Source organism: Thermobia domestica, chromosome 4 (assembly GCF_964235325.1).
Source record: "Thermobia domestica chromosome 4, izTheDome1.hap1.1, whole genome shotgun sequence".
In the NCBI taxonomy this organism is placed as follows: Eukaryota; Metazoa; Arthropoda; class Insecta; order Zygentoma; family Lepismatidae; genus Thermobia; species Thermobia domestica.
The window spans coordinates 310,572,919-310,598,955 of NC_137457.1; the positions used below are offsets into that span (position 1 = coordinate 310,572,919).

General features: G+C 35.1%; 1 protein-coding gene across 3 annotated transcripts in view; it reads left to right on the forward strand.

Annotated features, from left to right (window-relative positions):
- Window positions 1-13,014: 13,014 nt before the first annotated feature.
- Window positions 13,015-26,037, forward strand: part of LOC145684305 (uncharacterized) — a 62,281-nt gene continuing 49,258 nt past the window's right edge. For 2 of the 3 annotated variants that reach the window (XM_081756481.1, XM_081756485.1), the window contains exon 1: window positions 13,015-13,545. In XM_081756481.1, coding sequence (XP_081612607.1) covers window positions 13,181-13,545 — 365 coding nt within the window. In that variant the 5' untranslated portion in view covers window positions 13,015-13,180. The remainder of the gene's footprint in view (window positions 13,546-26,037) is intronic. The other variant, XM_081756482.1, reaches the window with a different exon arrangement.

The following is a 26,037-nucleotide window of genomic DNA, read 5'->3' on the forward strand; positions in this document are numbered from 1 at the left end:
AATCTGTCCGAAGACGAAAAACTGATCAAAGAGCAGTGATGCATCTCTTTCTCTTATACGAATAGGTGAGTTTTATATCTATGTTTCAGATAAGAAAAAGATCCATAACTGCTTTTCGTCTTTTAGAATATGTGTGACAATATTATTAATTACTTATTACTTTTAGGTAAAACGAATTTATGTTCATCATGTAACGTTTGCTTCTTTCTTCTTTTTAAGATAGGTTAAGATAAACAAAGAAAAACGTACAGATACGGTGTTTGCCCGTTAGAATTCATTAATCGTGAAACCTTTTATGTTGTAAGATACAAACATTAGAGATTCAGACTGTACGAATAAGTTACTGTGAGGCATTAAAGATATTAATAACATTCATCGGCAAGGCTGTATGAGACGTAAACCTATATTTACAAGGTTCAAACGAGGAATTAAAATGATATGTCACTACCGGGAATTGAACTCGTGTGTTACAAGTATAAGTCAAAAGTATACAGTTGCAATATTCAGTGGAACGGTTATTTGCTTTAAAGAAAAGAAAATTATTGGTTAGTATAGGAACACTACTGGTAAAGTGATAGCCAAAGAAAAAAACCATATATACGGTGTTTGCCCGCTAGAGTACATTAATGAAAAACCTTTTTGGATGTGAGATACAAACATTTGGATTCAAACTGTACGAATAAGTTACTGCGGGGTGTTAAAGATATTAATAACATTCATCAGCAGGGCTGTATGAGACGGAAACCTATATTTGCAAGATTCAAACGAGGAATTGAAATGATATGTTACCACCGGGAATTGAGCTCGGGTGTTACAAGGTATAAGTCGAATGCATAAATTTACAATATTCAGTTTTTTTTTTTTTTTTTTTTTTTTTTTTGTTTTAATGAAGAGTAAAGTATTGGTTAGTATAGGAATACCATTGGTAAAAATGATACATTATGGTATTAACTGTATGAATTTCTTTTTTAAAAAATAAGAAAGAAGGAAGGAGGGAAAACTTAGCTTTGATTTTTCGTGCTAACTATATATAGTTTTAGCGCTTTGTTCAACACCGAAGGTATACGAGTCATAAATTAGTATAGTATTTCAAGAACTAAACTATAGTTTTTGAATAAATAATTAAGTTGCATGGAGTTACGATATTTACTGGTATCGTGTGGTATTTGCTTAAGAGAAAAGAAACCTAATGGATAGGTATTGATTTATTTAGTTTTGATATCTTCTTAAGAATATGAAGATTGTTATTATAGTAAGAAAGTGTACAGAAAGTGATAGAATGTTAAGAATACTTAAGATAAAATGATTGAACGAACACAAACTCAGATATTTTCGTAGGTAAGTAGGTTGGTTTGATCAATATGGTTATTATTTTCGTAAAAAGTAAATAATCGCATTCAAAATTATTTGCGATGTTGCTATACAGTAAGAAAAAGAGAAAACAAATGTATATTATAACTTAAGATAGGTGTAATTCTTGAAGTTTAATTTGTATTTTGTGATAATAAAAATTACACTGGTCTACAGTGGATTTTTTACAGAAACGAAAGTAGCCAATCTTTATAGACTTCGAGGCGCTGAACACGAATATCACACTTAAAATTAGCTGGTAGCTCAGGGTTGCCAGTAAATGAGGAATTTACCTAAAAAATCATGTTTTTCACATTTATTTTGGTAGAATTTACTCAGGAACGTATAATTACGTCCCTATTTATCGTTGCGGAATGTGTTATACCTCTTCCTATTCGCCGATAACCGTACTTTCTGAAAATTTAATAATCATTCCGGTAACTGGTACCGTTAGGAAATTATATACGCATATATTCGAAAAGAACCCTTTTTTAGAAAAAAATCAGATTTTTTATTTTTTACTGGCAACCCTGCAATAGTAAAATTATAATTTATATTCGAAACGTAACCTGTCAATATTGGGAATGTTTTCTGCACATGTCGTCATGATTGAATCGAGCCGAACTGTGGAAAAAGATATTATCCCTTCTACCGAAATGCCGAAATTTTCCCTACCTTTACATGTACAATACAAATGTAATAATGACTTCCGTATGCCGAACAGAACTATAGGACAATACATTCGGATAATGTAACTATCATTTCGGTAGTCTGTACTGAGGTGGGGGATTTTATGTACTGAAATATTGCACGAAAAATTCCCTTTCTGCAAATTTCCGACTTTTTTCTACCTACAGCTGGGAATCCTGCAATAAATAACAGGAAAGAATGCTGGAAAAGTTATTCTAAGACTGGTAACGTTATGTGCCATCAAAAAGACCGAACTGAGAATAAATATTATCCTTTGAACCGAAATACCGCAAATTTCCCGTCTACTACATTTTTGGCCAAAAAAAGAAATTGGTCCTCGGACCTTCGGCATTCCTGCACAAAAGTAAATTGTACACAAATTTATTGCCTAGGACAAATGAATGCACTCACCTTCAATGAATGCGCCGTTTCTTTGCCTTCGTCTTGTAGGTTTATCTGAAGCATCCCTCTGTAGCGTCCAGCAGAAGTCAGCCAACATTGCAGCTGTCCACCGACCCGTGTATCGATGTTCCATGAGAGAAATATCCCTGTGAAATCTCTCGCCGTGTTCATCACTGAAAGCACCACTGTTCTCTGAGAAGACATCGAGGTGTGAGTGAAAAAAGTGCATTTTCAGTGTCATGTTGCAGCCAATGTTTTGATAAGCATGAATTAATTCATCCACAAGGTCCCTGTAATTGTCGGTTCTCTTATTTCCCAAGAACAATGTTGTCAAATTACGGGAACAAAGCCACGGATGCAGCTGATCTGGGGTTAGAGTGGCCTCAGAGTCAGGTTCATTTAGGAGCTGGCGTATCTGTGGACCAATGAATATTCCCTGTTTGATCTTCTCTGTACTTAATCGTGGAAACTTCATCCACAAATATCCGAATGCTGCTTCATTAATGTTCACTGACTTTACAAACGCTGTCATAAGTCCCAACTTAATATGCAATGGTGGGAGAACAAATTTCTGAGGGTTCACTAGATGTTCATTGACAATAATTTTTGAGCCAGGAATCAGAGCTGTTCTTAAAGGCCACTCCTTTTGTGTATAGTGTTTATCTCTTGCGCGACTGTCCCACTCACATATATAACAACAATACTTAGTATAACCTCCTTCCAAACCCAACAAAATCGAAATTACTTTGAAATCTCCACATACTAGCCATTCCTGCTGATTGTAACTAATGACGCGTAGAACAGATTTCAACGTAGTGTACGTTTCTTTCGCTAAAGCAGCATATGCGACAAGGATGGACGATCTTTCGTTATTATTATGTAACAGTACACCCTTCAGGCTTGTTTTGGAACCATCTATGAATAGTCTCCACTCGTCCGGTTTGTATGAAATATGAAGGTCATGAAACAAACCTCCAACATCACTGCAGAATGTAATGTCACCTTCAGTACTGAAATGGTTCTCAAGTTCTTTCTGACGATCCCGAAAAACTGACACTCGCACTGTTTCAGCTAGAAGGTTCCACTGCTGCAGTCGTGAGGCTAACACTTCAGCTTTACACTTCGGGAGGTCTAAATTCCTAATCAGATCACTGAGTTTACGTTGTGTGATTGTGTGTGTTTCGCTGGATGAAGATGGCGTAAATGAAGGATCAAGAATACTGGTGGATGGATGCACATCTTCGGCTGGATGTGTAGGATCAGCATTCTCGCTATCACTGCTTCATGTTGTTGCGTTTGGGGGAACAGGAACTGGCAGTCCTTGTCCATGAAGCACAGGGCGAATTAGAGATGGGATGTCAGGGTATTCGATATTTCTCTTCCTTTTGGTATTGATTCCTTTCTTCAAGGATGGTGTCATACAAAAATAGCAATTAGACACACGATTTGTGTGTTCACGCCAAATAGCAGGCACGCCAAACTTCATGGAGACGTTTTTCCCATGCATCCAAGCATTTAGTACGGAAGAACACGACGTACAACACACGTGTGGAGCATAAGATTTGTCTTGGTATCCCACTCGACAACCGAAATAAAATGAATAGGCTTTCCTTACTGCATCAGTAAGTGGTCGCCTTCTATTACCACAAATAGCGTCTGCACAAATGTAACAAAAATTATCAGGATTGTTCTTGCAAGTGCGGAGCATTTTCATGAAAACCGACACTCGTTCAAATTACACAAATACTCACAGTTTAATTCAAATACTTTACTATATATACATTAACCACCAACCACCTCGCAACCAAGACACATTACAGTACAGCAAAAGAGAGCGCGGACACACACACGCACGCCGCCAACAAGTTTCAGCCTGTCGAATGATCAGGTGATTGGATCGTGGGCACATGAGTGAGCTTTACGCAATGTTGCCAGATCCAACAAGTGCATCTTGCTTAACGACGGCAGCAAAACCGTTGTTACATTTCTTTGTATACTGCTATTATAACAACGCAATTCATTTGTTCCCTAAGTATGTGTGACATTTACCCCTTCGAAATTTCTTCACAATACGGTCATCCCATGGGAAAAACATTTTTTTGTGTGGATGTCAATAGAATATAAATTGTTGATGTCAATGTATATTTTATGATTATATTTATCCAAGGATTGCCAGTGCCGTTGTTTATTGCAGGATTGCCAGCTGTAGGTAGAAAAAGTCGGAATTTTGCAGAAAGGGAACTTTTCGTGCAATATTTCAGTACATAAAATCCCCCACCCCAGTATCTACCGAAATGATAGTTACATTGTCTGAATGTATTGTCCTATAGTTCTGTTCGGCATACGGAAGTCAATATTACATTTTTAATGTACATGTTGTAAAGGTAGGGAAAATTTCGGCATTTCAAAAGAAAGAATAATATTCTTTTACAGTTCGGCTCGCTTCGATCATGACGACATTTGCAGAAAACATTCCCAATATTGACAGATTACTTCTCAAACATAAATTATAATTTTACCATAGCAGGGTTGCCAGTAAAAAACAAAAATTCGGATTTTCCTCTAAAAAAAGGATATTTTCGAATATATGGGTATATAATTTCCCAACGGTACCGGTTACCGTAACGATTGTTAAAGTTTCAAAAAATACGGTCATCGTCGAATACAAAGAGGTATAACACATTTCGCAACGATAAATAGGGACGTAACTATACGTTCCTGAGTAAAACCTAACAAATGTGAAAAAAATGATTTTTAGGTAAATTCCCTATTTACTGGCAACCCTGAGCTACCAGCTAATTATAAGTGTGATATTCGTGTTCAGCGCCTCGAAATCTATAAAGATTGGCTACTTTCGTTTCTGTAAAAAATAAAAAGTTAAAATTTGTTGACCAGTGTTATTATTTCTTTATTTCCAGAAAAGATTATGCCAACCCCACATAGTGCTGCAATGACCAGTTTAGAAACTTAAGAAGACAAAATAAGAAGAAGAGAAAATAAAAAAGTGTACTATATTTCTAGTGCGTGTCCAAACAATAAATTGATAAAAAAGATGGCACACATGTGATGATTCTGTCAATGTGACGCTACTAGAACTTTATCAAGAGGAAAAAGAAAGAAAACGTGTAGATAAAACGATTTTGAGGGTAAAATGGGACTTAAATGGTAAGTGTATGCGAAAAAGTGTGAAATGATAAAAAAAAAAGGAAAAAGAAAACAAAGAAGAAAACAAATTCTGAAGGATGAGGTGATTTTTGGACTTCCTTAAAAGCCGAAATGAATTGAAAAAGAGAAAATTGTAAATAATATATATTAGAAAATAAAAGGAAAAAGAATTTAAATTAGCTGTAAATAAAATTTGATGTTTTACTTTAATAAAATGTGAACCATGTTTTAAATTGGTACATCTAGAAAATATGATTTGTTGTTTACGCTTGAAGAAGCAAGATGTATTGTTGGGGTGTTGCTCTTTAACCGTAAACTGAAATTCTAACTTGTTGTTTTCAGGATTGAGGCTAAAGGAGAAACATTTAAATTTCTTGTGGATAGAAGTCACTTGTTTTAATGTGTGTTGCTCTTTACCTGTGAACTGAAATCCTAATTTGTTGTTTTCAGCACTGATGCTAAGAGAGACAAACATTTACCGTAAAGAAACAAATACACAGTTTATCGTCCTACAGTTATTTGATATTGCATAACTTATATAAAACCACTTTTAAGATATATGGGAAAAATTCACACACAAAAAATAATAATAATGTGATGCTGTACTTTTCATTTTTATGTGTTATTTTTCTAAAGCAATTATGTCAGGTTAGAAGAACATGTATCTTTTCTGTCACTTGTATCCTTCTTTTACTCACAAATTCAATGGGTTTCAGGATGCATAATGACTCACTGATAGAACGTTCATCCACATTGTCATTCCATCACCTATTATTCCTTCGTCATTCACTTGTCTTAATCATGTGTCCTCATACCGAAAACGGGCAAACTTGTGGGACGTTAAATCGAAAGATTTCATCTCTCTCTCTCTCTTAATGGGTATTATCAGAATTTCTGTTCATATAATAAAATAAATATTTAAAGATTTACGATTCAATATAAGCTTTTAGATGTATTGGACCATACTGGACGTTTACACGCACGTTTCCTTTTCCTTATAAGAAATACTACTTTTTCCGTTTCTTCTTCTTCTTCTTCCGCTTTTTCTACGTCGTTTTCTGCAAATGATTTCCGATGTATTTTCTCCCTTAACGATGATGCTAATGGTGATGCTTTAGATCGTCGTGTAATTTCCAAAGTAGCAAAGTAGATGGTTAGGATTAGAATGGTTTTCACAAAACTACGTTAGTGTTTGTGAAAATTTTGGTATTTTTTTGTTCTAGTATGTATTTAAAATAACAGTGTCGTAATAATACATTTTAAGTTGTCATGGATAATCGATGCCCTGCAGCGAGTAGAAAAGGGTTGCGGAACATTGCTCTACTACACTAAATATCCATCTGAAAGAATAAGTCGTTGCTAGCTCGAAGGTAAGGTGTTACATCCCACGGTTATACAGGTTAGGCTAAAGGAGACGATGATGGTGAGACATGAATGAAAATGGTCAAATAAAACTTGGAACGACGAAAAACCCACGCACACCATGTTTATTCACCACAAAGTTCACTTGTCATGACCTGGGATTGAACCAAGGACTCCATGCACGAAATTTGAAGGTTTTACCAGTGATCTACCGTGCACATATTTCGTATTAGGATGAAAATAAAGAGAATAAGACGAGACATTTGCTTCCAGATTATTTATTATTTTAAGATGACCAATAGTAAGTGTAACGGACCAAATTTTGGCCTCGCTCCGTTACAGACATTTTAGCGCTTCACTAAATAGTGTCATTTCATCTCCCGTAATAGTTATTTACATAAGAAGAAAAATTTAACTTGGAGAATTATTGTTTATTTCCAAAGATGTTTTATGTTCAGAAAGGCCATAAATCTATATCATTCTAGAAGAGATTTCGTTTATTTTAACATTTAAAATTAGACTTATTATTTAATCTATTTCCTTAAAATTATGAATATCTATATAAATCTGATTATTGTAATATTCTACAATATAATTATGTCCGTTTTCGACTGTTATAAATATATTTATGATGTTAGGTTTATAATCCAACATATTAGAAGAGAAGAAAAGAATAGATATACTGTTGTTGATTGAAAATTGTAAGATAAGAAAAAAAAGATCTAATTATATAACGACGAACTGAACATAGTGGAAAACGTTAAATTTGTGTAGTTCACTGATTGATAAATCTTGAGAAAGTTTGTATATTCCTGTTAATGATTATTATTGATCAGTGTCCTGTGTATTTCTTGTGATATGAATAAGATGGAAGCTATGTCTGAATAAATAAGTTTCGGGTCACCTCAACTACTTCATCTCACCTTACGATGTGCTAAGTGATCATCTAATACGTACTTATATATGCATGCGTTCGTTTGTAAATTAAACAACAAATGCAATTAAGTTAATAAAATGCATATAATATGATCTATTTGTGATGACGTCGAAACTGTATTTTGTTTTGTTAGTTGAGGCTTGAAGTAGTGTACCGTAAATTTGTATATTGTCTGATATGTATGAGATGGCTGATATGAATATAGAGTCGACGAGTGGTTGTATATATATGGATTCCACCTATAAAGAATATTTTGAGTTCGAGCCAAATGTATGCCGAACTGAATCAAGTGGAAGTTGGTGTTAGAATCCCGAATAATAGTAATCACAATGTTGACCTAATCTTAAGGATCGCCACTACACATATGTATACAGATAGTTTTTAAAGATGAATGTACTCGTCTTTGCAAGTCTACTCCTATATAGTTTACGTCATTGACAATCTATTCCTTTAAAAAAACGCTGTATATGTTAAACCGCCATAATTGCCTTCAGGGGTTCCAATCCAGAACGAACCAGGAAACGCGATATCCGAAAACAACTTCTATATTTTTTGAATTCTTATAAAATGGCGACCCAGCCAGGATCGTCGCTAGAGGGCGCTGAGACACTTCAGTGACATTCTTTGATGTTGGCTATCCGATGTTGATTGGTAAATTTTACTAAATGGAATTTTCAAGATCTTTAGCAAAATGGTGAGTGAAAAGTCGTTGGGGGACCTGACTTACAAAAGAATGACGCGTTCAAAAGTTAAGCAGACTGTTTCTGGGAATATTGAAACCCAGATCCAATTCGGATGTAATTGTGATCCTCGGAGATCTGCAAATGAACTCACAGTGAAATGTGATAAGTGTAGTAATATTTACCACCTAGACTGTTTAGATTTGGAACCAGAAGAATATGAACAGTTAGCTAAGCATGAATGCCCATGGGTATGTGAGAATTGTCACCTGATTGTACAGTCTGATGAATCAATGTTGCCAGTACAGGTCATTGATAGTGAAGGTTCCGGAACTGAAACAGCATTAGCTGGAAGTCCGCAAGTGACGGGTGAATTGCGAGTGCTAATGAAATGGCTGGATGAGAAATTTTCCGAATTCGCTGGCATGAAGACCTTAATGGAGAGATAAAAAGGAACCAGGATGAAACCAGGAGAGAGATCAAGGAATGGAAGGAAACGGAGAAGAAGGATACTATCAAATTCAGTGAAAGGATGATATTAAAGTCAGGCTTCAATAAGAAAACTTGTTCAGAGGTATTGAAAGAGGTTAAGGGACAGTGTGAAACTAGAAACCCATGGATGATGAAGAAGGAAGATAAGAAGAATTTATGTGAGAGAGCCTGTGAAACACAAAGAACAAAATTGCTAACTTCAGTGAGACTGACACTCCGAAAGAGAACAAGAAAAAGATGGTATGACATTGTTAAGAGATGTCGAAGGAGGAAGAGAAGCGGAATCCGAGAAAATCCGTGGAAGGAATTGAACCGTAGTCGAAACAGGCAGAAAATAAAATCTAAAAGGACATGTATGTTTTCGAAGGAAGAAGGGAGAGAAGTCGGGAAAAAACAGCACGGTGTCTGGAAGAAGAAAGGACGACACTGGAAAGGAAAACCAATGAAGAAACGAAATAGGAAGAAGTCTGCTCTATCTAAATATGAACATAAATGGAGAAAACAGAAAGCTAGGGGATGCAGTTGCTTGAGAAATAAGACGGACATTGAAAAGTTAATAGCAGCTGTGAACATTTTGAGAAGACTGGTTTGGTACTGTGTACAGAAGAGGAAAAGAAAGAAAAAAGTACATATGGCGAGATGTAAAACTTTGTAAATAGTGTTAATATAATATGTAGATAACTCGTCTATTCAAGATGTAATTATGTAAATAACGGTAGGAACTTCGTAGATGAATCTAATTTAAATTCTATTATATCTAGTCAAGTATAATATGACATCAATGTGGTCTAACACATGAGTAGAGATTGAAGTAGAAATTGTCAAGTCAATTAGTGAAAAAGATGTAGTAGATGGTAGGATACTTGATTACGTGTTATTTAAGGTAAACCGCAATGATGAAATCTTTACTTACTTGTATTGTATGTAACTTACGTAGGTTAGGGATTGTAATGTAGGTTAGGGATTAGGAATTACGGCTTAAATTAATTATTGTTGTTTTCTTAAACAAATGATAATTCGAGATATTGCCAGTTTCTCTGAACTTAGGTTAACCCTTTAATGCCCAATGTAATTCAGAACGAATGAAACTTTGAAAAAAAAATTATAAAACATTATTTTATAATTTTTTTATGATGGGCCGGCAAATCTGTAACGGACCAAATTTTGGCCTCGCTCCGTTACAGACATTTTAGCGCTTCACTAAATAGTGTCATTTCATCTCCCGTAATAGTTATTTACATAAGAAGAAAAATTTAACTTGGAGAATTATTGTTTATTTCCAAAGATGTTTTATGTTCAGAAAGGCCATAAATCTATATCATTCTAGAAGAGATTTCGTTTATTTTAACATTTAAAATTAGACTTATTATTTAATCTATTTCCTTAAAATTATGAATATCTATATAAATCTGATTATTGTAATATTCTACAATATAATTATGTCCGTTTTCGACTGTTATAAATATATTTATGATGTTAGGTTTATAATCCAACATATTAGAAGAGAAGAAAAGAATAGATATACTGTTGTTGATTGAAAATTGTAAGATAAGAAAAAAAAGATCTAATTATATAACGACGAACTGAACATAGTGGAAAACGTTAAATTTGTGTAGTTCACTGATTGATAAATCTTGAGAAAGTTTGTATATTCCTGTTAATGATTATTATTGATCAGTGTCCTGTGTATTTCTTGTGATATGAATAAGATGGAAGCTATGTCTGAATAAATAAGTTTCGGGTCACCTCAACTACTTCATCTCACCTTACGATGTGCTAAGTGATCATCTAATACGTACTTATATATGCATGCGTTCGTTTGTAAATTAAACAACAAATGCAATTAAGTTAATAAAATGCATATAATATGATCTATTTGTGATGACGTCGAAACTGTATTTTGTTTTGTTAGTTGAGGCTTGAAGTAGTGTACCGTAAATTTGTATATTGTCTGATATGTATGAGATGGCTGATATGAATATAGAGTCGACGAGTGGTTGTATATATATGGATTCCACCTATAAAGAATATTTTGAGTTCGAGCCAAATGTATGCCGAACTGAATCAAGTGGAAGTTGGTGTTAGAATCCCGAATAATAGTAATCACAATGTTGACCTAATCTTAAGGATCGCCACTACACATATGTATACAGATAGTTTTTAAAGATGAATGTACTCGTCTTTGCAAGTCTACTCCTATATAGTTTACGTCATTGACAATCTATTCCTTTAAAAAAACGCTGTATATGTTAAACCGCCATAATTGCCTTCAGGGGTTCCAATCCAGAACGAACCAGGAAACGCGATATCCGAAAACAACTTCTATATTTTTTGAATTCTTATATAAGAAGCGAGATAAATCTATAAAATCTAACAAGATGTACCTTTCGAATTCAGAATTTAATGCTAAAAAGAAAATATTTCAGTTTAACGTATCACTATTATGTCAGTTATGCTAAGGGAGACGTATGACTAAGGCAAATTAAGGATTAAATAATTAGTAGAATGAGAATGTGTGAGTAGGCCATGAAAACCCACAGACACGATGCTGTTCCCCACAAGCTTACTTGTTCGGAGTTCGAACTAAGGACCGCATGCACCAGCCGTAAGCATTCTGCCACAGTGTAGGACAACTAGTAATAAAATTCTTAAAGCCTTTCCCGCTCGTCTGCGTAACGTCGTCGTACTTCTCTGCGAACGAATACAGATTATGACAAAAACACTTCTCAGAAACAAGACACGTTTATTACTCGTTCGCAACGGCAAATGTTATGACATTGCATTCTTCTTCTTCTTTATTCACTCTCTCTCTCTCTCTCTCTCTCTCTCTCTCTCTCTTTCTTTCTTTCTCTTTCTTGATACAGAAAGGAATTAACATCCAAACCTCAAACTAATCTTGCATTTTATGCGTATTTTTTCACACTACAAAGCGCTGTGAAGTTTTAGCTTTCCTAAAACTTGTTAAAAGTGAATTTCATTTCTAATTAACACATCTTACATGGGGTCCGGCTTCGATCCTCGATGAAAGAGAGAGAGAAAGAGTACTGAACATTTGAAATCAATATAGTGATTTGAAATGAGGAGCTTCTAACAATAAATGTCATATAATATAATACATGGGGACACAAGTACGCTTTCTCATTCAACGTTTTCAAAAAAAATCATGAAATACAATATTCACTTTAGCAACTAGGGGAAGAGTTCACTCCCTAATCCAGCAGCTTCACTCTTTCTCTCGTTTTTGGAGGGAGGGGAGGGTGGATTTTGTGTCAACAACAAAGCAGATATCACTGCTACGGCTATTTCATCCTCTTCGGATGAAATCATATTCTAAAATAGAAAAACAATAGTATTTACAATTACGACAGTTGATTGCTCTGTGCGTAACACATTTTTAAGTGTTTTTCGTCTCTTTAATTCAACCACCACGAGAGGCTTTACTGGTAAAGCCTACCTAGTTTTAAGCTTCGTCTAACTGTAAGACCCCTACATCACCTTAGAATAAAAGAAAATCAATGGAAGTTTGAGTTAAGCAACACTGTCAAGTTCTAACCTGGGATGAGAACTTAGTTCAGATCCGTGTGAGACGGGCTTGAGGAGGAGAGTGGAGTGGGAATTCCTATACACCTATACTACACTTACATTTTTTTACATTTACACGTACACACATCCCCTTCTTTTTTAAACATTTTGTTCTTTTTTTTTATTTACATTTCCAATTTCCTCAAACTTTTTGCCCTGTTAAACTTGGCTTTCAGTCCTCTTTCACTGTCTGAACTTCTTTTCCGATTTTGACCTTTTCCTGACATTGACCTCTTTCCCGATTGTGTCTTGTATTTTATTCGATTTTGTTCCTGCTCACAAATCCTCCGTGTGTTGTAGCACACAGGACTCTACTGCTGGTGCACCTCCTATATGAACGATACTGGTATAAAGACAAGATAAGACACAACGAAGGCGTTTAACGTGTTGAGTTTGTTTGATTGCAAGTGTTTTATAGCTTCTAATAACGTTCTTGGAAGTCATTTCATTTACACTGGCAGCATAAAATAAATAGAAGTATCAAGCGTAGTTGGAAACTCGTATTAAATGTGAAGTCATAATGGCTGATGAGGCATTTGTTAAGTTGGAATTTATGTGCAAAGAAGAAAGCGAATATGGGTTTCCTCAAGAAGTTCCAATTGAAGGGAAAGGCTGGACATACGAACTGATAACTGACAACAAAGAGTTAATGTTATCTACTACAACGGAAAGGCAGCAAACAATGGAGAAGGTTGTAGTTACGTATTCTACGGATGTGAAGTTAGACATTGATACGGTAAAATCAGATTCTTCAGTAGAAGATTCTGGATGTGAAAATAGTATAGAAACACCAAGAAAAATAGGGGTTAAAGAAATTTGCGCGTCGCACTCTAATGAATCCAAACAATTAAAAACAGAAAGTTTAAATTCAGTTGGGCCTGAAAGGTAATTTTAAAATTTCTATATAGTAATTGGTTCAGATTGATAATATGTTTATTTGAATTCGGATATTTTAAAGGTAGAAAGCAATATTTCGAGAGAAATTGTTAGGTATGAGAGATACCTCGATCGTAGATTAATAAGTTACAATATGCAAGTCCCACGGCACACAGACTATCTGTACACTAAAACACAAGAAATCGGCAACACCCATACAAATCTTAGGCAGTTTGTATCTCGATGAAGTAAGGATTATTTTATTGTTGATTATACATTTCCCACGAATTCTTTCACATATATACAGTATAGGTAATCTACGATAGTGCTCCAATGGAATATTCTGCAAAAGAATACGTAGAATGACCGAAGAGGATCCAGTGATTTCCGAATTTCAACCGTGAAATGTGTTTTACTGGAAAAAAAATGGATGTTTGTGAATGTACCCACGATTTATCTCGAATGTGACCAACCATACTTTCCCGGAAGGCTTCCAAAGACATGAGCAGAAAACAGAGATAACTCCATACAAAAATTCATGTAGATTTATTGTAAGGATCCATACATATGCAGATTGCATACTTACCTCGTACACTGTTCACCAGAAAGGGTCCATCTACTTTTTCTTATAAAAAATGTTACAATCCGCGGGTTAATGACATCTAGTAGCATTGTTACATAAAAGAAATAGAGTATAAACTTCCAAAATGCAATTTGTAAACTCTGACGTGGATAAATCAGTAAGGTGTCGGCTTGTTGAATGAAACAACCCGGCTTCAAATGTTGTCTGCTACCCAAACTACCCACTTTGGACTAACTATACTCAAACTCACGTTCACGACAAATCTTCGCCTTCACACTCACAAGATCATCTCGACATCACGCTTACTCGAACTCACGCTCACTTGAACTCTCACACACATCATCATTTCTATATTCCGCTCACTCGACCTCACGCTCACATCGCCAAACTAACGTCACGCTCACTCGAACTCACACATCATCTTGATATCACGCTCCATCTAGACATTGCGCTCACTCGACCTCACGCTCACATCTTTTCGACATCACACACTCGAACCCAAATCACTTTGGCATCACTCCCTCGAACTCACGTTCACATCGTCAACCCAACATCACGCTCACTCGACCTCACAATCACATCATTTCGATATCACGATCACGCTCACATCGTCGACCCAACATCACACTCACTCGAGGTCAAATTCATATCATTTCGACATTACACTCATATCTTCACCCCAACATCCAACACAACCTCACGCTCACAAAATCTTTTCGACATCACGCTCATATTACTAGTCCAACATCACGTTCACTCGAATTCATCACACAATAATCCGATATCCCGCTCACTCAAATTCACGTTGACCTCATTTTGACCTGACTTTCACTTAAGGAGACTTTGAAACCCAGGAACTAATTTACACGCCTTCAAGTTCCAACGCAGCTGATACCTTATTTGTACGGATGATAACTTTATTCTTGAATTTGATTTTCGGGAAAATTATATCGAATAAGGGTGATTCCTTTTACGTGTTCATATTAGTTTTGAGTACATATATTTCTTTACTTTATCGAATGGAATACAAAAAGTAAAAGGAAAAAAAAACTTTGGTATTGAATTTCATTTTCAAGTTTGCATTGAATAATTTCCATTTCAAGTGTAAACTACATTATATAGAGTTTCAAAGGTAATGTCGCTGCTATAACCTGAAATGATCTTAGCTATGAATATATTTCTATATAAAATTCCTTTTCATAATTCTTAATTATTCCTAAATTTTAAATTCCGAAAACTGTTCATTAGTGTTGCTGTGAGACGAGAAATAAATTAGTCTCGTCTCATAGCTTTTTGTCGAACTCTTGTCTCGATTCTTGGATTCTTCTCAGTTTCGTCTCTACGCTCAGAACTGCTCTTATTGTTTCATTTTGTTAATTTTTGTCCTTATTTTGTTTCTAATTTAATCTAGTGTTTATCAGAATTCACGATGGGTACGATATAACAACATTTAAATCGTATTTATTATTGGAAGGTACAATGTAACTACTTTTGTATCTTAAACGCTGAAAAATGCTCTTCATTGTGTTTGGGCAATCACTTTATCAATTTGCAGGGTTTTTTTGTAGCTATGAATTATATAACACAAACAGTGGTTGAGATATAAAACTTGGTTGAACTGGTGTTCCCCACGAATCACAAGAAATTTCTCGTCTCCTCTGAAATTTCAAAATGAGCTCTCTCTCAGATGCGAAATTTCTCATCTCGAGAGGAGCACTAGTATTCATGAATAGACTTATGATTAGAGATTGAGCACTGTCTCGCCTGGTAAATCACCTGTAGAAACAAGCAATCATTGTTTTGTTAGTTTTGATTCTAGTAGGATGTTATTCTCGTAACTTCAATTTATTATATTCTTGCTATGTTAACTTCGTTCGTACCAGCGATTTTAGAATTGTCGTTTTCTCTTATTTATCACATTATATTGTACTTTCCATATATCTTCATGACCAAGTAACTACCCTTTGTGCTTTCTGTGGATGTGATTGCAGTTTGGATCCCATGACTAGTGGAGTACACAGGAATTTGTCAAGCGGAGTTCAAGTTCTTAAGTTTGTATAACTCCAAGCGTTTGTGTAAATATCGTATCTGAATATTGTAAATGTATATTTTTGCACATCATCTTGATTATAGGCGGGTTAAAGCCTGGAAATGCACTGACTTACACCATTGTCCAAGAATATATAAGACTTTCTAAATCAAGGATCCCACATTAAGCAGTAGATCTCTCGTGTAGGCTTGGTGCTGTAAAGTGATGTTAAAATCTAATCAATCAATCAACTTCAATTGAAAGTTAAACTTTGATACTATTAGATTATTTCTCGCCTGTTGAGGGCAAAGTGATTCAATGCCACATACATAACTTATAGATGGCAGCAAAACCGTATTGAATCGCATCACGATGCAAATCATACACTAGAAGTTCTCATTTACCGTCCATTCTTCTTCCTTGATTGCAGTATTCACCACAGAAAATTACATTGCAAATATTGGTAAATCATTGCTAATCTTGTCACTATTTCATAGGTTACTCGTAGCTATAAGGTTAATGTACGGTCTTTTAATACGGGAGACCGGGTTCGGATTTCACGTCAAGCTGCAGATCTATTTTTTTTTCATTATCATGAAAGAAGTTTGTAAAGCATGTAAGAGGGGAGACGATATGCGACACTTAAGAGCAATGTCTGGTAGTCTACAATGCCTTCGAGTGTAATATATTCTGAAATAATATATATACCAGCTGACTGAGAGAGAAGTTTGAACTGGAAATTGTCTCGTAAGTATATTGCTACACCCCCGCTGCCTTTACCCGTTCTGTTGTTTGTAAGGAGATGGAAACCTGATAAACGAACAAGGCTGTTTGAGAACAAATCCTGTAGTTAAGACTCAGAAATAAGTACTGCATACATATGTTTAAAAGAGGGCACAATGCTTTCAATTTCCACAAAATGTGAAAGAAGGCTTCGCCCGTTGAAATGAACAGTGCTAAAGTTGCCTTCAGCAAGCTCTGATCTTTGGTCACAAAGGGTGGTTTCCAAAAGGGAGGGAAGAATGTCATTGTCACTCTCCATCAGGGTGGAATTGTTAAGCTCACTGAAACACAAATTAAAGTTGCCATGTTTATGTTGGCGAATGTATCACACACTATCATATTCCCAGAAATGAGAAAATAGTATAAAAAATACGTCATGTAATTTATACCGGAATTCCTTCCCACTACATATATACAAAGCAATCGATAGTTGTACTTAACAGAATATTCATCAAATACAAACAAGACAAAACACCGTGATACTAGTGAAATAACAACACGAACACGCACACGCAGAAAAAAGCTTTTCCTCCCGACACTGAATATACAAGCTACACAACAGCACACCCTATAATATATTTGACACATAAATAGGATGCAGTAAACTCTGTACACGAAAATTGTAAGTAATTCAGACATCACTAGCTGTTCAATAATAAGGAGCTGAAGTACATATAGAAATTGAGAGTTTTATTGTTATATATGTTAAATGCACTGAATTATGAAAATGATTCACAAGATTAGCAACAAAGCAGGAAATAAACTGAAGAGAAACATACTGGTAAAAAGTTTTCATAGTTATTCACACGACATGCTACCATATTACACCTAAATATTCTCAATCTAAGCAAAGCTACTAACATAATCATTATAAAATTGAAAGTCACTGTTTGTGACATTTAATTTCTGGAATCGCCCAACCGATCTCGATCAAGTTTTCAACATAGATTAGATTCTGATCTCGAAGTGTTCTATCTATTCACTTGACGCTAGAACTTAGGGTGGGAGGAAGGCGAGATATTCAAAAATCAACATATATATATATATATAAAGTATGTGTGTTTGTGACTTAATAAATCTTGAACCACCCAACCTATTTCGATGAAGCTTTCAACATAAATGGAGTTCGGGCCTGGGATATTTTGTATCATTTCACTTTGACGAAGCAACTTACGAAAGGTTTAAAAAAAAAGATTAAAATGAGCGATAGTAAAGACGAATCTATAGTTTTCTGGGTGGCTGAGGAGAAGGGTGACATTTCCTACGCAATTTAAAGCCAAATAGAGCCCCGCACGTTGTGAGAGGGGATATATATATAAGAAAGCTCGATAATAGTGCCGAATCCATAGTTTTCGGATCGCTGAGATGAACAGTGACACTTGCGATGTTGTGCACTGTAACTTGGGGAAAGGGAAATATTTAAAAACGATCGAAAATGACCAATATCAGTGTCGAATTCATAGTTTTCGGGGTTGCTCAAATGAATAGTAACACTTGCGATGCCGTGCCTCGCAAAACGAGGTAGGGGAAAATATTACTGTCGAATCCATAGCTTTCGGGGTTGATGAGATGTATAGTGACACTTCCGATGCTGTTTAAATACAAACTCAAAACCCACCAGTACTCCTAAGGGAGGTGGTGACATGCACAAATAATTAAAATGTCCAATATTAGTGTAGATTTTACAGTTTTGGGGTTCCTAAGTTAATTGGAGACAGATTTCGAGTTTTTATGTCCAAAATGAAACCGCTCCCCGTGCGAAGAACTGGTATTATACTAGTGCTTAATGTTTTCATGTTTCACTACAATAATGTCCCCGTCCAAGTGTTCTTAAACTCAAGCAGAACTCGTGTTAATTTGTATTGTTGAAAACAGAACAAAGGCCCTTATGAATACGAATTAATTTATTTCCTTCTAGTTTATTTTTATTTGCGAACATTTTAACTCTTTCCTAATAGTTGGTAAATTTACCTATGATAGGTCTGATTTTGCCTGGGCCATGGGTGCCAACACGATGGCTACGACAAACATCACTTGGTGAAACTTTAACATTCATTTTCTTCCTGAACGGTGAGATTACTGATTCTTTATTATATTTATCTTCCTTATGCGGTACACCAAAAATGCGTACATATATTCCTTCGTGAGTAATTTCCTACTGAACTACTCTGTCATATAGATTTGAAACTTCTGCAGTAAGATAGTTGATAGTATATTTTTCTTCAGCTTCTGTTTAGTCATGCATTACTTCTGTACGCAATTTCAAAAGATATTCAATTCGTTGTCCTACAAGATTTGTTACGATTTCTATACTATAGAACAAACATTATATAGCACAAAAATATTGAATAGAAAACAATATATATATATTTATGCACATTATTTGTGCAAACCGAACGTTATTTGATATTCACCAAGTATTCAAAGTTTCGTAATTCTGTACACTTTTACAGTTGATCCACAATTAAAACTTAATTGAAAGAATGATTTCATTTCATTTCATTTTATTTATCCTCCATTCTGTACAAACTTGGAAATAATTTTCCGATAGTACATGGCATTCGTCATAGTTAATTGATGCAGTACATAAATTACACATATTTGTTAAACATAATTCATACTTTTATACATTACAATAATTTGAAATATCATTATACCAATACTACAGCATACCTTATACATAAATGAACCTATCTTGTTACTTTGCTACTACTATTTACATTGCGACTATTTAATTGATTATATTCATCTACTGTATAGAAGCAATGTGACAATAGGTATTCTTTTAATTTTCTTTTGAATGTAACATTAGACTTGATTACCTTTAATTTGTTTGGTAACTTCTTGTATAGCATAATACCAGCATATTTTACTCCCTTTTCGTACATTGCTGTTCTATGATTTGGTGGATGAAAATTAGTCTTTTTTCTTATGTTGTATCCATGTACGTTACCGTTTGTTGTGTACTCATTTATATTGGATCTTACAAATTCTATTAAGCAATATATATACAAACATGGTAAAGATAGTATAGCTAGTTCTTTAAAATATTTCCTACAGGACTCTCGGGGTCCTACACCAGCTAGGATTCGTACAACTCTTTTTTGAAGAACAAATATATCTCTACTTTTTACAGTATTTCCCCAAAATATTTGGTCTAGGAATTAATTCGTGCGGGTGGACAAGAGATGGCGCAACGAACGGAGCGTCCCACAGTTCCGTGTATCCACACATGTGTTGCAAACCCCTGTCATCGCGTATCGTTCGTAGTATAGGGCAGTGGATTAAAGCGTCAACAACACCAGTTTGTAGTTAAGTGAACATGGCGCAATTTGTGCCTGATAAAGTGTTTTTGCGGGGTGTCCTGCTGCATTACTTTAACATGCAGAAAAGTGCGACTGAAAGTCATCGTATTTTGGTGGAAGTGTATGGTGACCATGCTCTAGCTGAGCGAACGTGTCAGAAGTGGTTTGCACGGTTTAGAAGTGGTGATTTCGGCTTGGCAGACCAAGAGCGAGCTGGACAGCCAAAAAAATTTCAAGACGAAGAATTGACAGCATTGCTCGAGCAGGATTCGTGTCAAACGCAGGAACAACTTGCAGCAGCATTAGGCGTTGATCAAACAACAGTCTCCAAACGCTTGAAAGCCATGGGAATGATTCAAAAGATGTCACATTGGGTTCCACATGAATTGAAAGACAGAGACGTTGAAAGACGAAAAACCATTTGCGAATTGCTGCTTCAACGACAGAGCAGAAAGGGGTTTCTGCATCGAATTATTACGGGTGATGAGAAGTGGATCCATTACGAGAACCCTAAACGAAAAAAGGCCTGGGTGAAACCAGGTGAGCCAGGTCCATCACAACCAAAACGAGATATTCACTGTGCAAAGGTTATGCTGTGCATATGGTGGGATATGAAAGGTGTGGTGTACTATGAGCTGCTGCAACCGGGTGAAACTATGAATGGAGAACGTTATCGACGACAATTAATGCGTTTGAAGCAAGCTCTGGCCAGAACACGACCAGAATGGGAGAACAGACATGATAAACTTATTGTTCAACATGATAACGCTCGCCCACATGTCGCAAAACCGGTCAAAACCTATTTAGAAAATGTCGGATGGGAAGTTTTACCCAACCCGCCGTATTCACCAGACGTTGCTCCTTCGGACTACTACTTGTTCGATTGCATGAACAACGATTTGATTGGGCAGCGGTTTACTTCTTCAGAAGATATCGAAACATGGGTCTCTGACTGGATCGCTTCCAAGGATGAGGACTTCTTTCGCCACGGAATCCGTACACTGCCTGACAGATGGGCGAAAGTGGTGGCTAGCGATGGACAATATTTTTCTTAAGGTATTTATGTATTTTGTGTTTGTACTACAGCTTCAATGTGTGCGTACCAACCGCACGAATTAATTCCTAGACCAAATATTAATCCATATCTTAATGTAGATTCAAATGAGCAGTAATATAATATTTTTGCTGTATTTCGGTTTATAGTATTTTTGATGGTTTGTACGGCAAAACACATTTTTCTTAACCTATTCGCAATTTTTTCTATATGATAATCCCATTTTAAATTTGCTGATATATGTACACCTAAAAATTTTACAGAACTAACTTGTTTTATTTCGTTTTCTCCTATTTTTATACTTCCGTTATCTAGATTGTTGTTTGTTAATTTAAAGCTTATTGACAAGGTTTTTTCTATGTTAGTATTTAACCGTTGATGGTTTTCGCCTGTTATTGGTACACTTGTGTCATCCGCGAATATTGTGGCTTTTGCAAAGTTTAAATTATCCGGGAGATCGTTTATATATATCAAAAACAGTAATGGCCTAAGAATTGATCCTTGTGGTACGCCGCATTTTATTTTGTTCCTTGTAGATGTGAAAGTAGTTAATTTTGAATTTTTCCCATCTACCCTAGTTATTTCCACCACCTGCATTCTATCTGTCAAATATGAACGAAACCAGTTTCTTATTACTCCTCTTATTCCACATTTCTGTATTTTATATAAAAGTTCTCTACGAGGCACTAAGTCAAACGCTTTTGTAAGGTCTAAAAACAATCCTACGCACTTATTTCTTTTATCTAGTAGTTCGCTTACGTAATTCAGATATTGGCAAATAGCGGTTTCCGTTGATTTTCCTTGAATACATCCATGTTGATCTTTTGAAATTGTTCCAGTACTTTGTAAATACAGTGTAACCTGTTTGTTCATTGCTAATTCTAATATTTTCGCAAATGTTGTAATAAGAGAAATCGGTCTATAGTTACTGATATCCATTTTATCTCCCTTTTTATAAATTGGTTTGACTTTGGTAACCTTATTTATCAGGAAATACTCCTGTTTGGAAAGAAAGGTTTATTAAATATATAAAACTTCAGCTAGAGAACTGTTTACAACTTTTTTGATAACCGCAGGAGGTACTTCATCACTGCCTGCTGACCATTTATTTTTCATTTGATTGATAATTTTCATTACGTCGGTTATATATACAGGATATATATACATTGAATTTAGATTATTTCTTATGTTAACTTTCCCAAATTGGTTGCTATTTTTGTGTTTGTCATATATTCTACTTAAATTTGTGTAATAAGAATTGAATGTGTCTGAAATCATTTGTGGGTTATGAATTACTTCATCATTGAGTTTTATTTCAGTAATATTTTCTCTTGTTTGATTTATTTTTAGTTCATTATTTACTAATGACCACAACGCTTTGGTCTTATTAGACGAATGCTGTACGAATGCTATAGTTTCGTTGTGCATTTGTTTTGCTGCTATAATTACACTTTTATATATATTTTTATATTTCTTGTAATATTTTTCGAATGCTTCAGTAGTATTTCCTTCCTTCCTTAACAAGTTTAGTGTTTTCATTTTTTGACTGGAAATTTTAATACCCTGAGTACACCATTGTTTGGAAGCTCTTCTTTGCAAACTAACACTCTTTTTGGGAAAAGCTACATTGAAATAGTAACTAAAGATATCAAGAAAAACGCTCCAGGCTTCATTTACGTCATTGTGCAAAAATACTTCTTCCCAATTTTCATCTTTAATTAGCATTTTAAAGTGCATAATATTATTTGTATTGAAATTCCGCCTATATGCGTGTATATTGTCTTGTTCCCGTTTTAAAGACGTACTTTTATTTATTGGTACATTAATAGTGAAGAGTTGACCGAGATGGTCAGAAAACCCAGTGTTTACTACTCTACATGACTATTTAATATTAAGTCTTTTATCAGAAGTTGATCTATTGCTGTTTTGCTATTTTCGGTTATTCTAGTAGGTGTTCGTACCATTGCTCTCAAGCCATACGTTTCTAACATAGCATTAAATTTAAAATCAATCTTTTCAGTTTTCAAAAAATCAACATTTATATCCCCTATTACTGCTACGTTTTTTCTTCTTTCTTGGTAATATCTAACAATTGTTTCCAGTTTGTTTGTGAATAAGTCTAAGTTACCGTCAGGTGTTCTATATACACATACTATAGCTAACTTTAATTGCAATAATTCTACTATGCTACTTTCAAAATGTTTATCTACATTAAAATTTTCAAATTTCGTATTTTTGTTTCCATCCAAGCCTGCTTTAACCAATATGCACGACCCCCCTCTGTTCATGTGACATCTACATGAATTTGCTAGTAATTTGAAACCTTCTACATGTAGGTACTCTATTTCATTTACCTTGTGCCAGTGTTCAGTTAAGCATATAATATCTACATCACATAAATCATCTAGCATCGCTATTTCTAACATAAGCCTTTTTTGAGTGTTCCACCCCTGCACATTTTGGTGATAGACTTTTATTGGAATTATGTTTGGTTTGTTTTGTTTGTGCTTATCATCACTAAAATATCATCTGATAATTTTTTTAAGCTTTTTGTTTCTCATTGGTTTCTGTTGTTTTTCTCCCTTCCCAAAGTTTGCACTTGGGTCGCTTAGAACCTTTGCACTTGAATCTTTACTTTTTACATTTGCACTTGAATCGTTACTTATTGCTGATACCTGGATATTTGTATCGGTCATTACTGGCATATTGGTCTGACCATCAGAGATGATTGGGGAATTAATTTCATGCAATGGCAGAGGAATTGGTTGCAGTTTGGTTTTATTTTGTATCATGTCTGATAGTGTTTTTGCCATTTTTTCTTTACCTATTTTATTTAGGTGAAGCCCATGTCTTGTGAAGCAAGATCTCTTTACATCGTCAACAAATGTACAGTTTGGGTCTAGCTTCACCCACTTCCTGAGTTTGTTATTTACTCTACATATTTCATCATTTACACAAGAGAAATTGGCTAGATTATGTCTATAAGGTATACCTACTACAATAACATTCACCCCTTTCACAGATTCTAAAAATTTACACATTTCTTTAAATATCTCACCCGATTCATTTTTTGCTACATCATTAGCTCCAGTCCAAACCACAAGATAATCACATTGTACTAAAGAATGACTTATGCTAAAGATATCTTTCGCCCTTGCACCCGGCTTTACTATACCACATACTTCATAGCCATTACCCAAAATATGTTTGATTTCTGGAGCACAATCACGACTATGGCTATCACCAATTATATTTACCTTGGGACGGTCTGCTGTTTCACTTATAATCGTTTTTTTACAGTAACACTGCTTGCAGTCTTTCTCAAGAATTGATTACCCTTCTTAACACTAGACAAATTTGAAAATGTTTCACTTCTGTACTCTTTTACTCGTTAATTTATATGGAGAGGATGTTTCTTTCCGCGATGGTTGAGAGCTAACTTCAGTCAGCTCTCCATTTGTATTAAAACATTTGATAGTAATGATCATTTTAGTTTGTCACATACCACATCAGAACGTAAAATCATTATTCTGGAATGAATAACAAAAACCCGTCGCCGCCGATTTCTGAATAATTTTGGTTATCACGTTCAAGTATATAGTTTTCGTTGTCAGACATAATTTAACAAGCCATCAATGAGGATCTTGATACAAATACGTGAATCCAAACGAACTATGGGAAGATATTGGGATCGCTTTATCCTCAGGGAAAACGATCGCGAAAAAAAATCAAATGACATTCCAATGATTCAAATATTATATTATTATTCTTTTCATTGCATTTTTGTTATATTAATTTATCGACAAATTAGTTGTTATTGTACAAAGATTGCACAGATTTCATTAAAAATATGAATTTCAACTGAGCTAGAGCTATTGAATTGCTTTGTTGATTTAATAGTGAACTATTTCAAGAAGGATGTATAGGAAAAAGTGAAGAGCTGTAATTGAAACTGAATTACAATGAATATTCAGATTATTCATAGAGATTGTTTAAAAGGTAGCAATTGAAACTACAAATGAAGGCACAATTCTTCATTCTACAGCGTAAACAATTACCCTCATGCTGAGTGCTTTTACACATATGTATTTCGCCAAGGATTAAAATATAGAGCTTTTTTCCATACGACGAATTTCTCGGTCATTTCAACACCTATATATACACCTATATTTATCTGTATATCGGGAACTGCTTTGACTGAGTGGTAGGAAGCTCGCTTTTCGTGCATGGATCCCCTGGTTCAATCGCAGCTCCTGACAACTGGGCTTTGTGGAGGACAAATATTGTGTGCATCAGTTTTCTCGGGGTTCTCCCGTTTCCTCCCACTTTCATTATTATGATATTGTCATTCATCTCATTCCCACCGTGTCCCTTATCCTTGGTGTATAATTGTGGGACGTTTAACAGTAAAAATATCGATTTAGTGGCAACATCAGAAAAGAGTGAAACTTTCGATTAATGTAGCGTTAGACCTCCGTTCGCCCTGAGAACATCACTATGCGACGTGGAATGGTATCATAGAAGTCTTAAATGATAGCAAATCGAATATCAGTTTTGTAAGAGAGGATAGATGCTAAAATCTGCTCCGGATTCGTGTGTTCAAAACGGACTACAGATATTCAATCATGTTTAAGCTCAGAGATTGGGTAGGCCGTACTTAACTTCATCTCAACGTTCCTCAAATGTTCCCGCAACAGTTTCAGTTCTGTGGACGGGCACATTATCATCTTTGTAATATAATGTCACT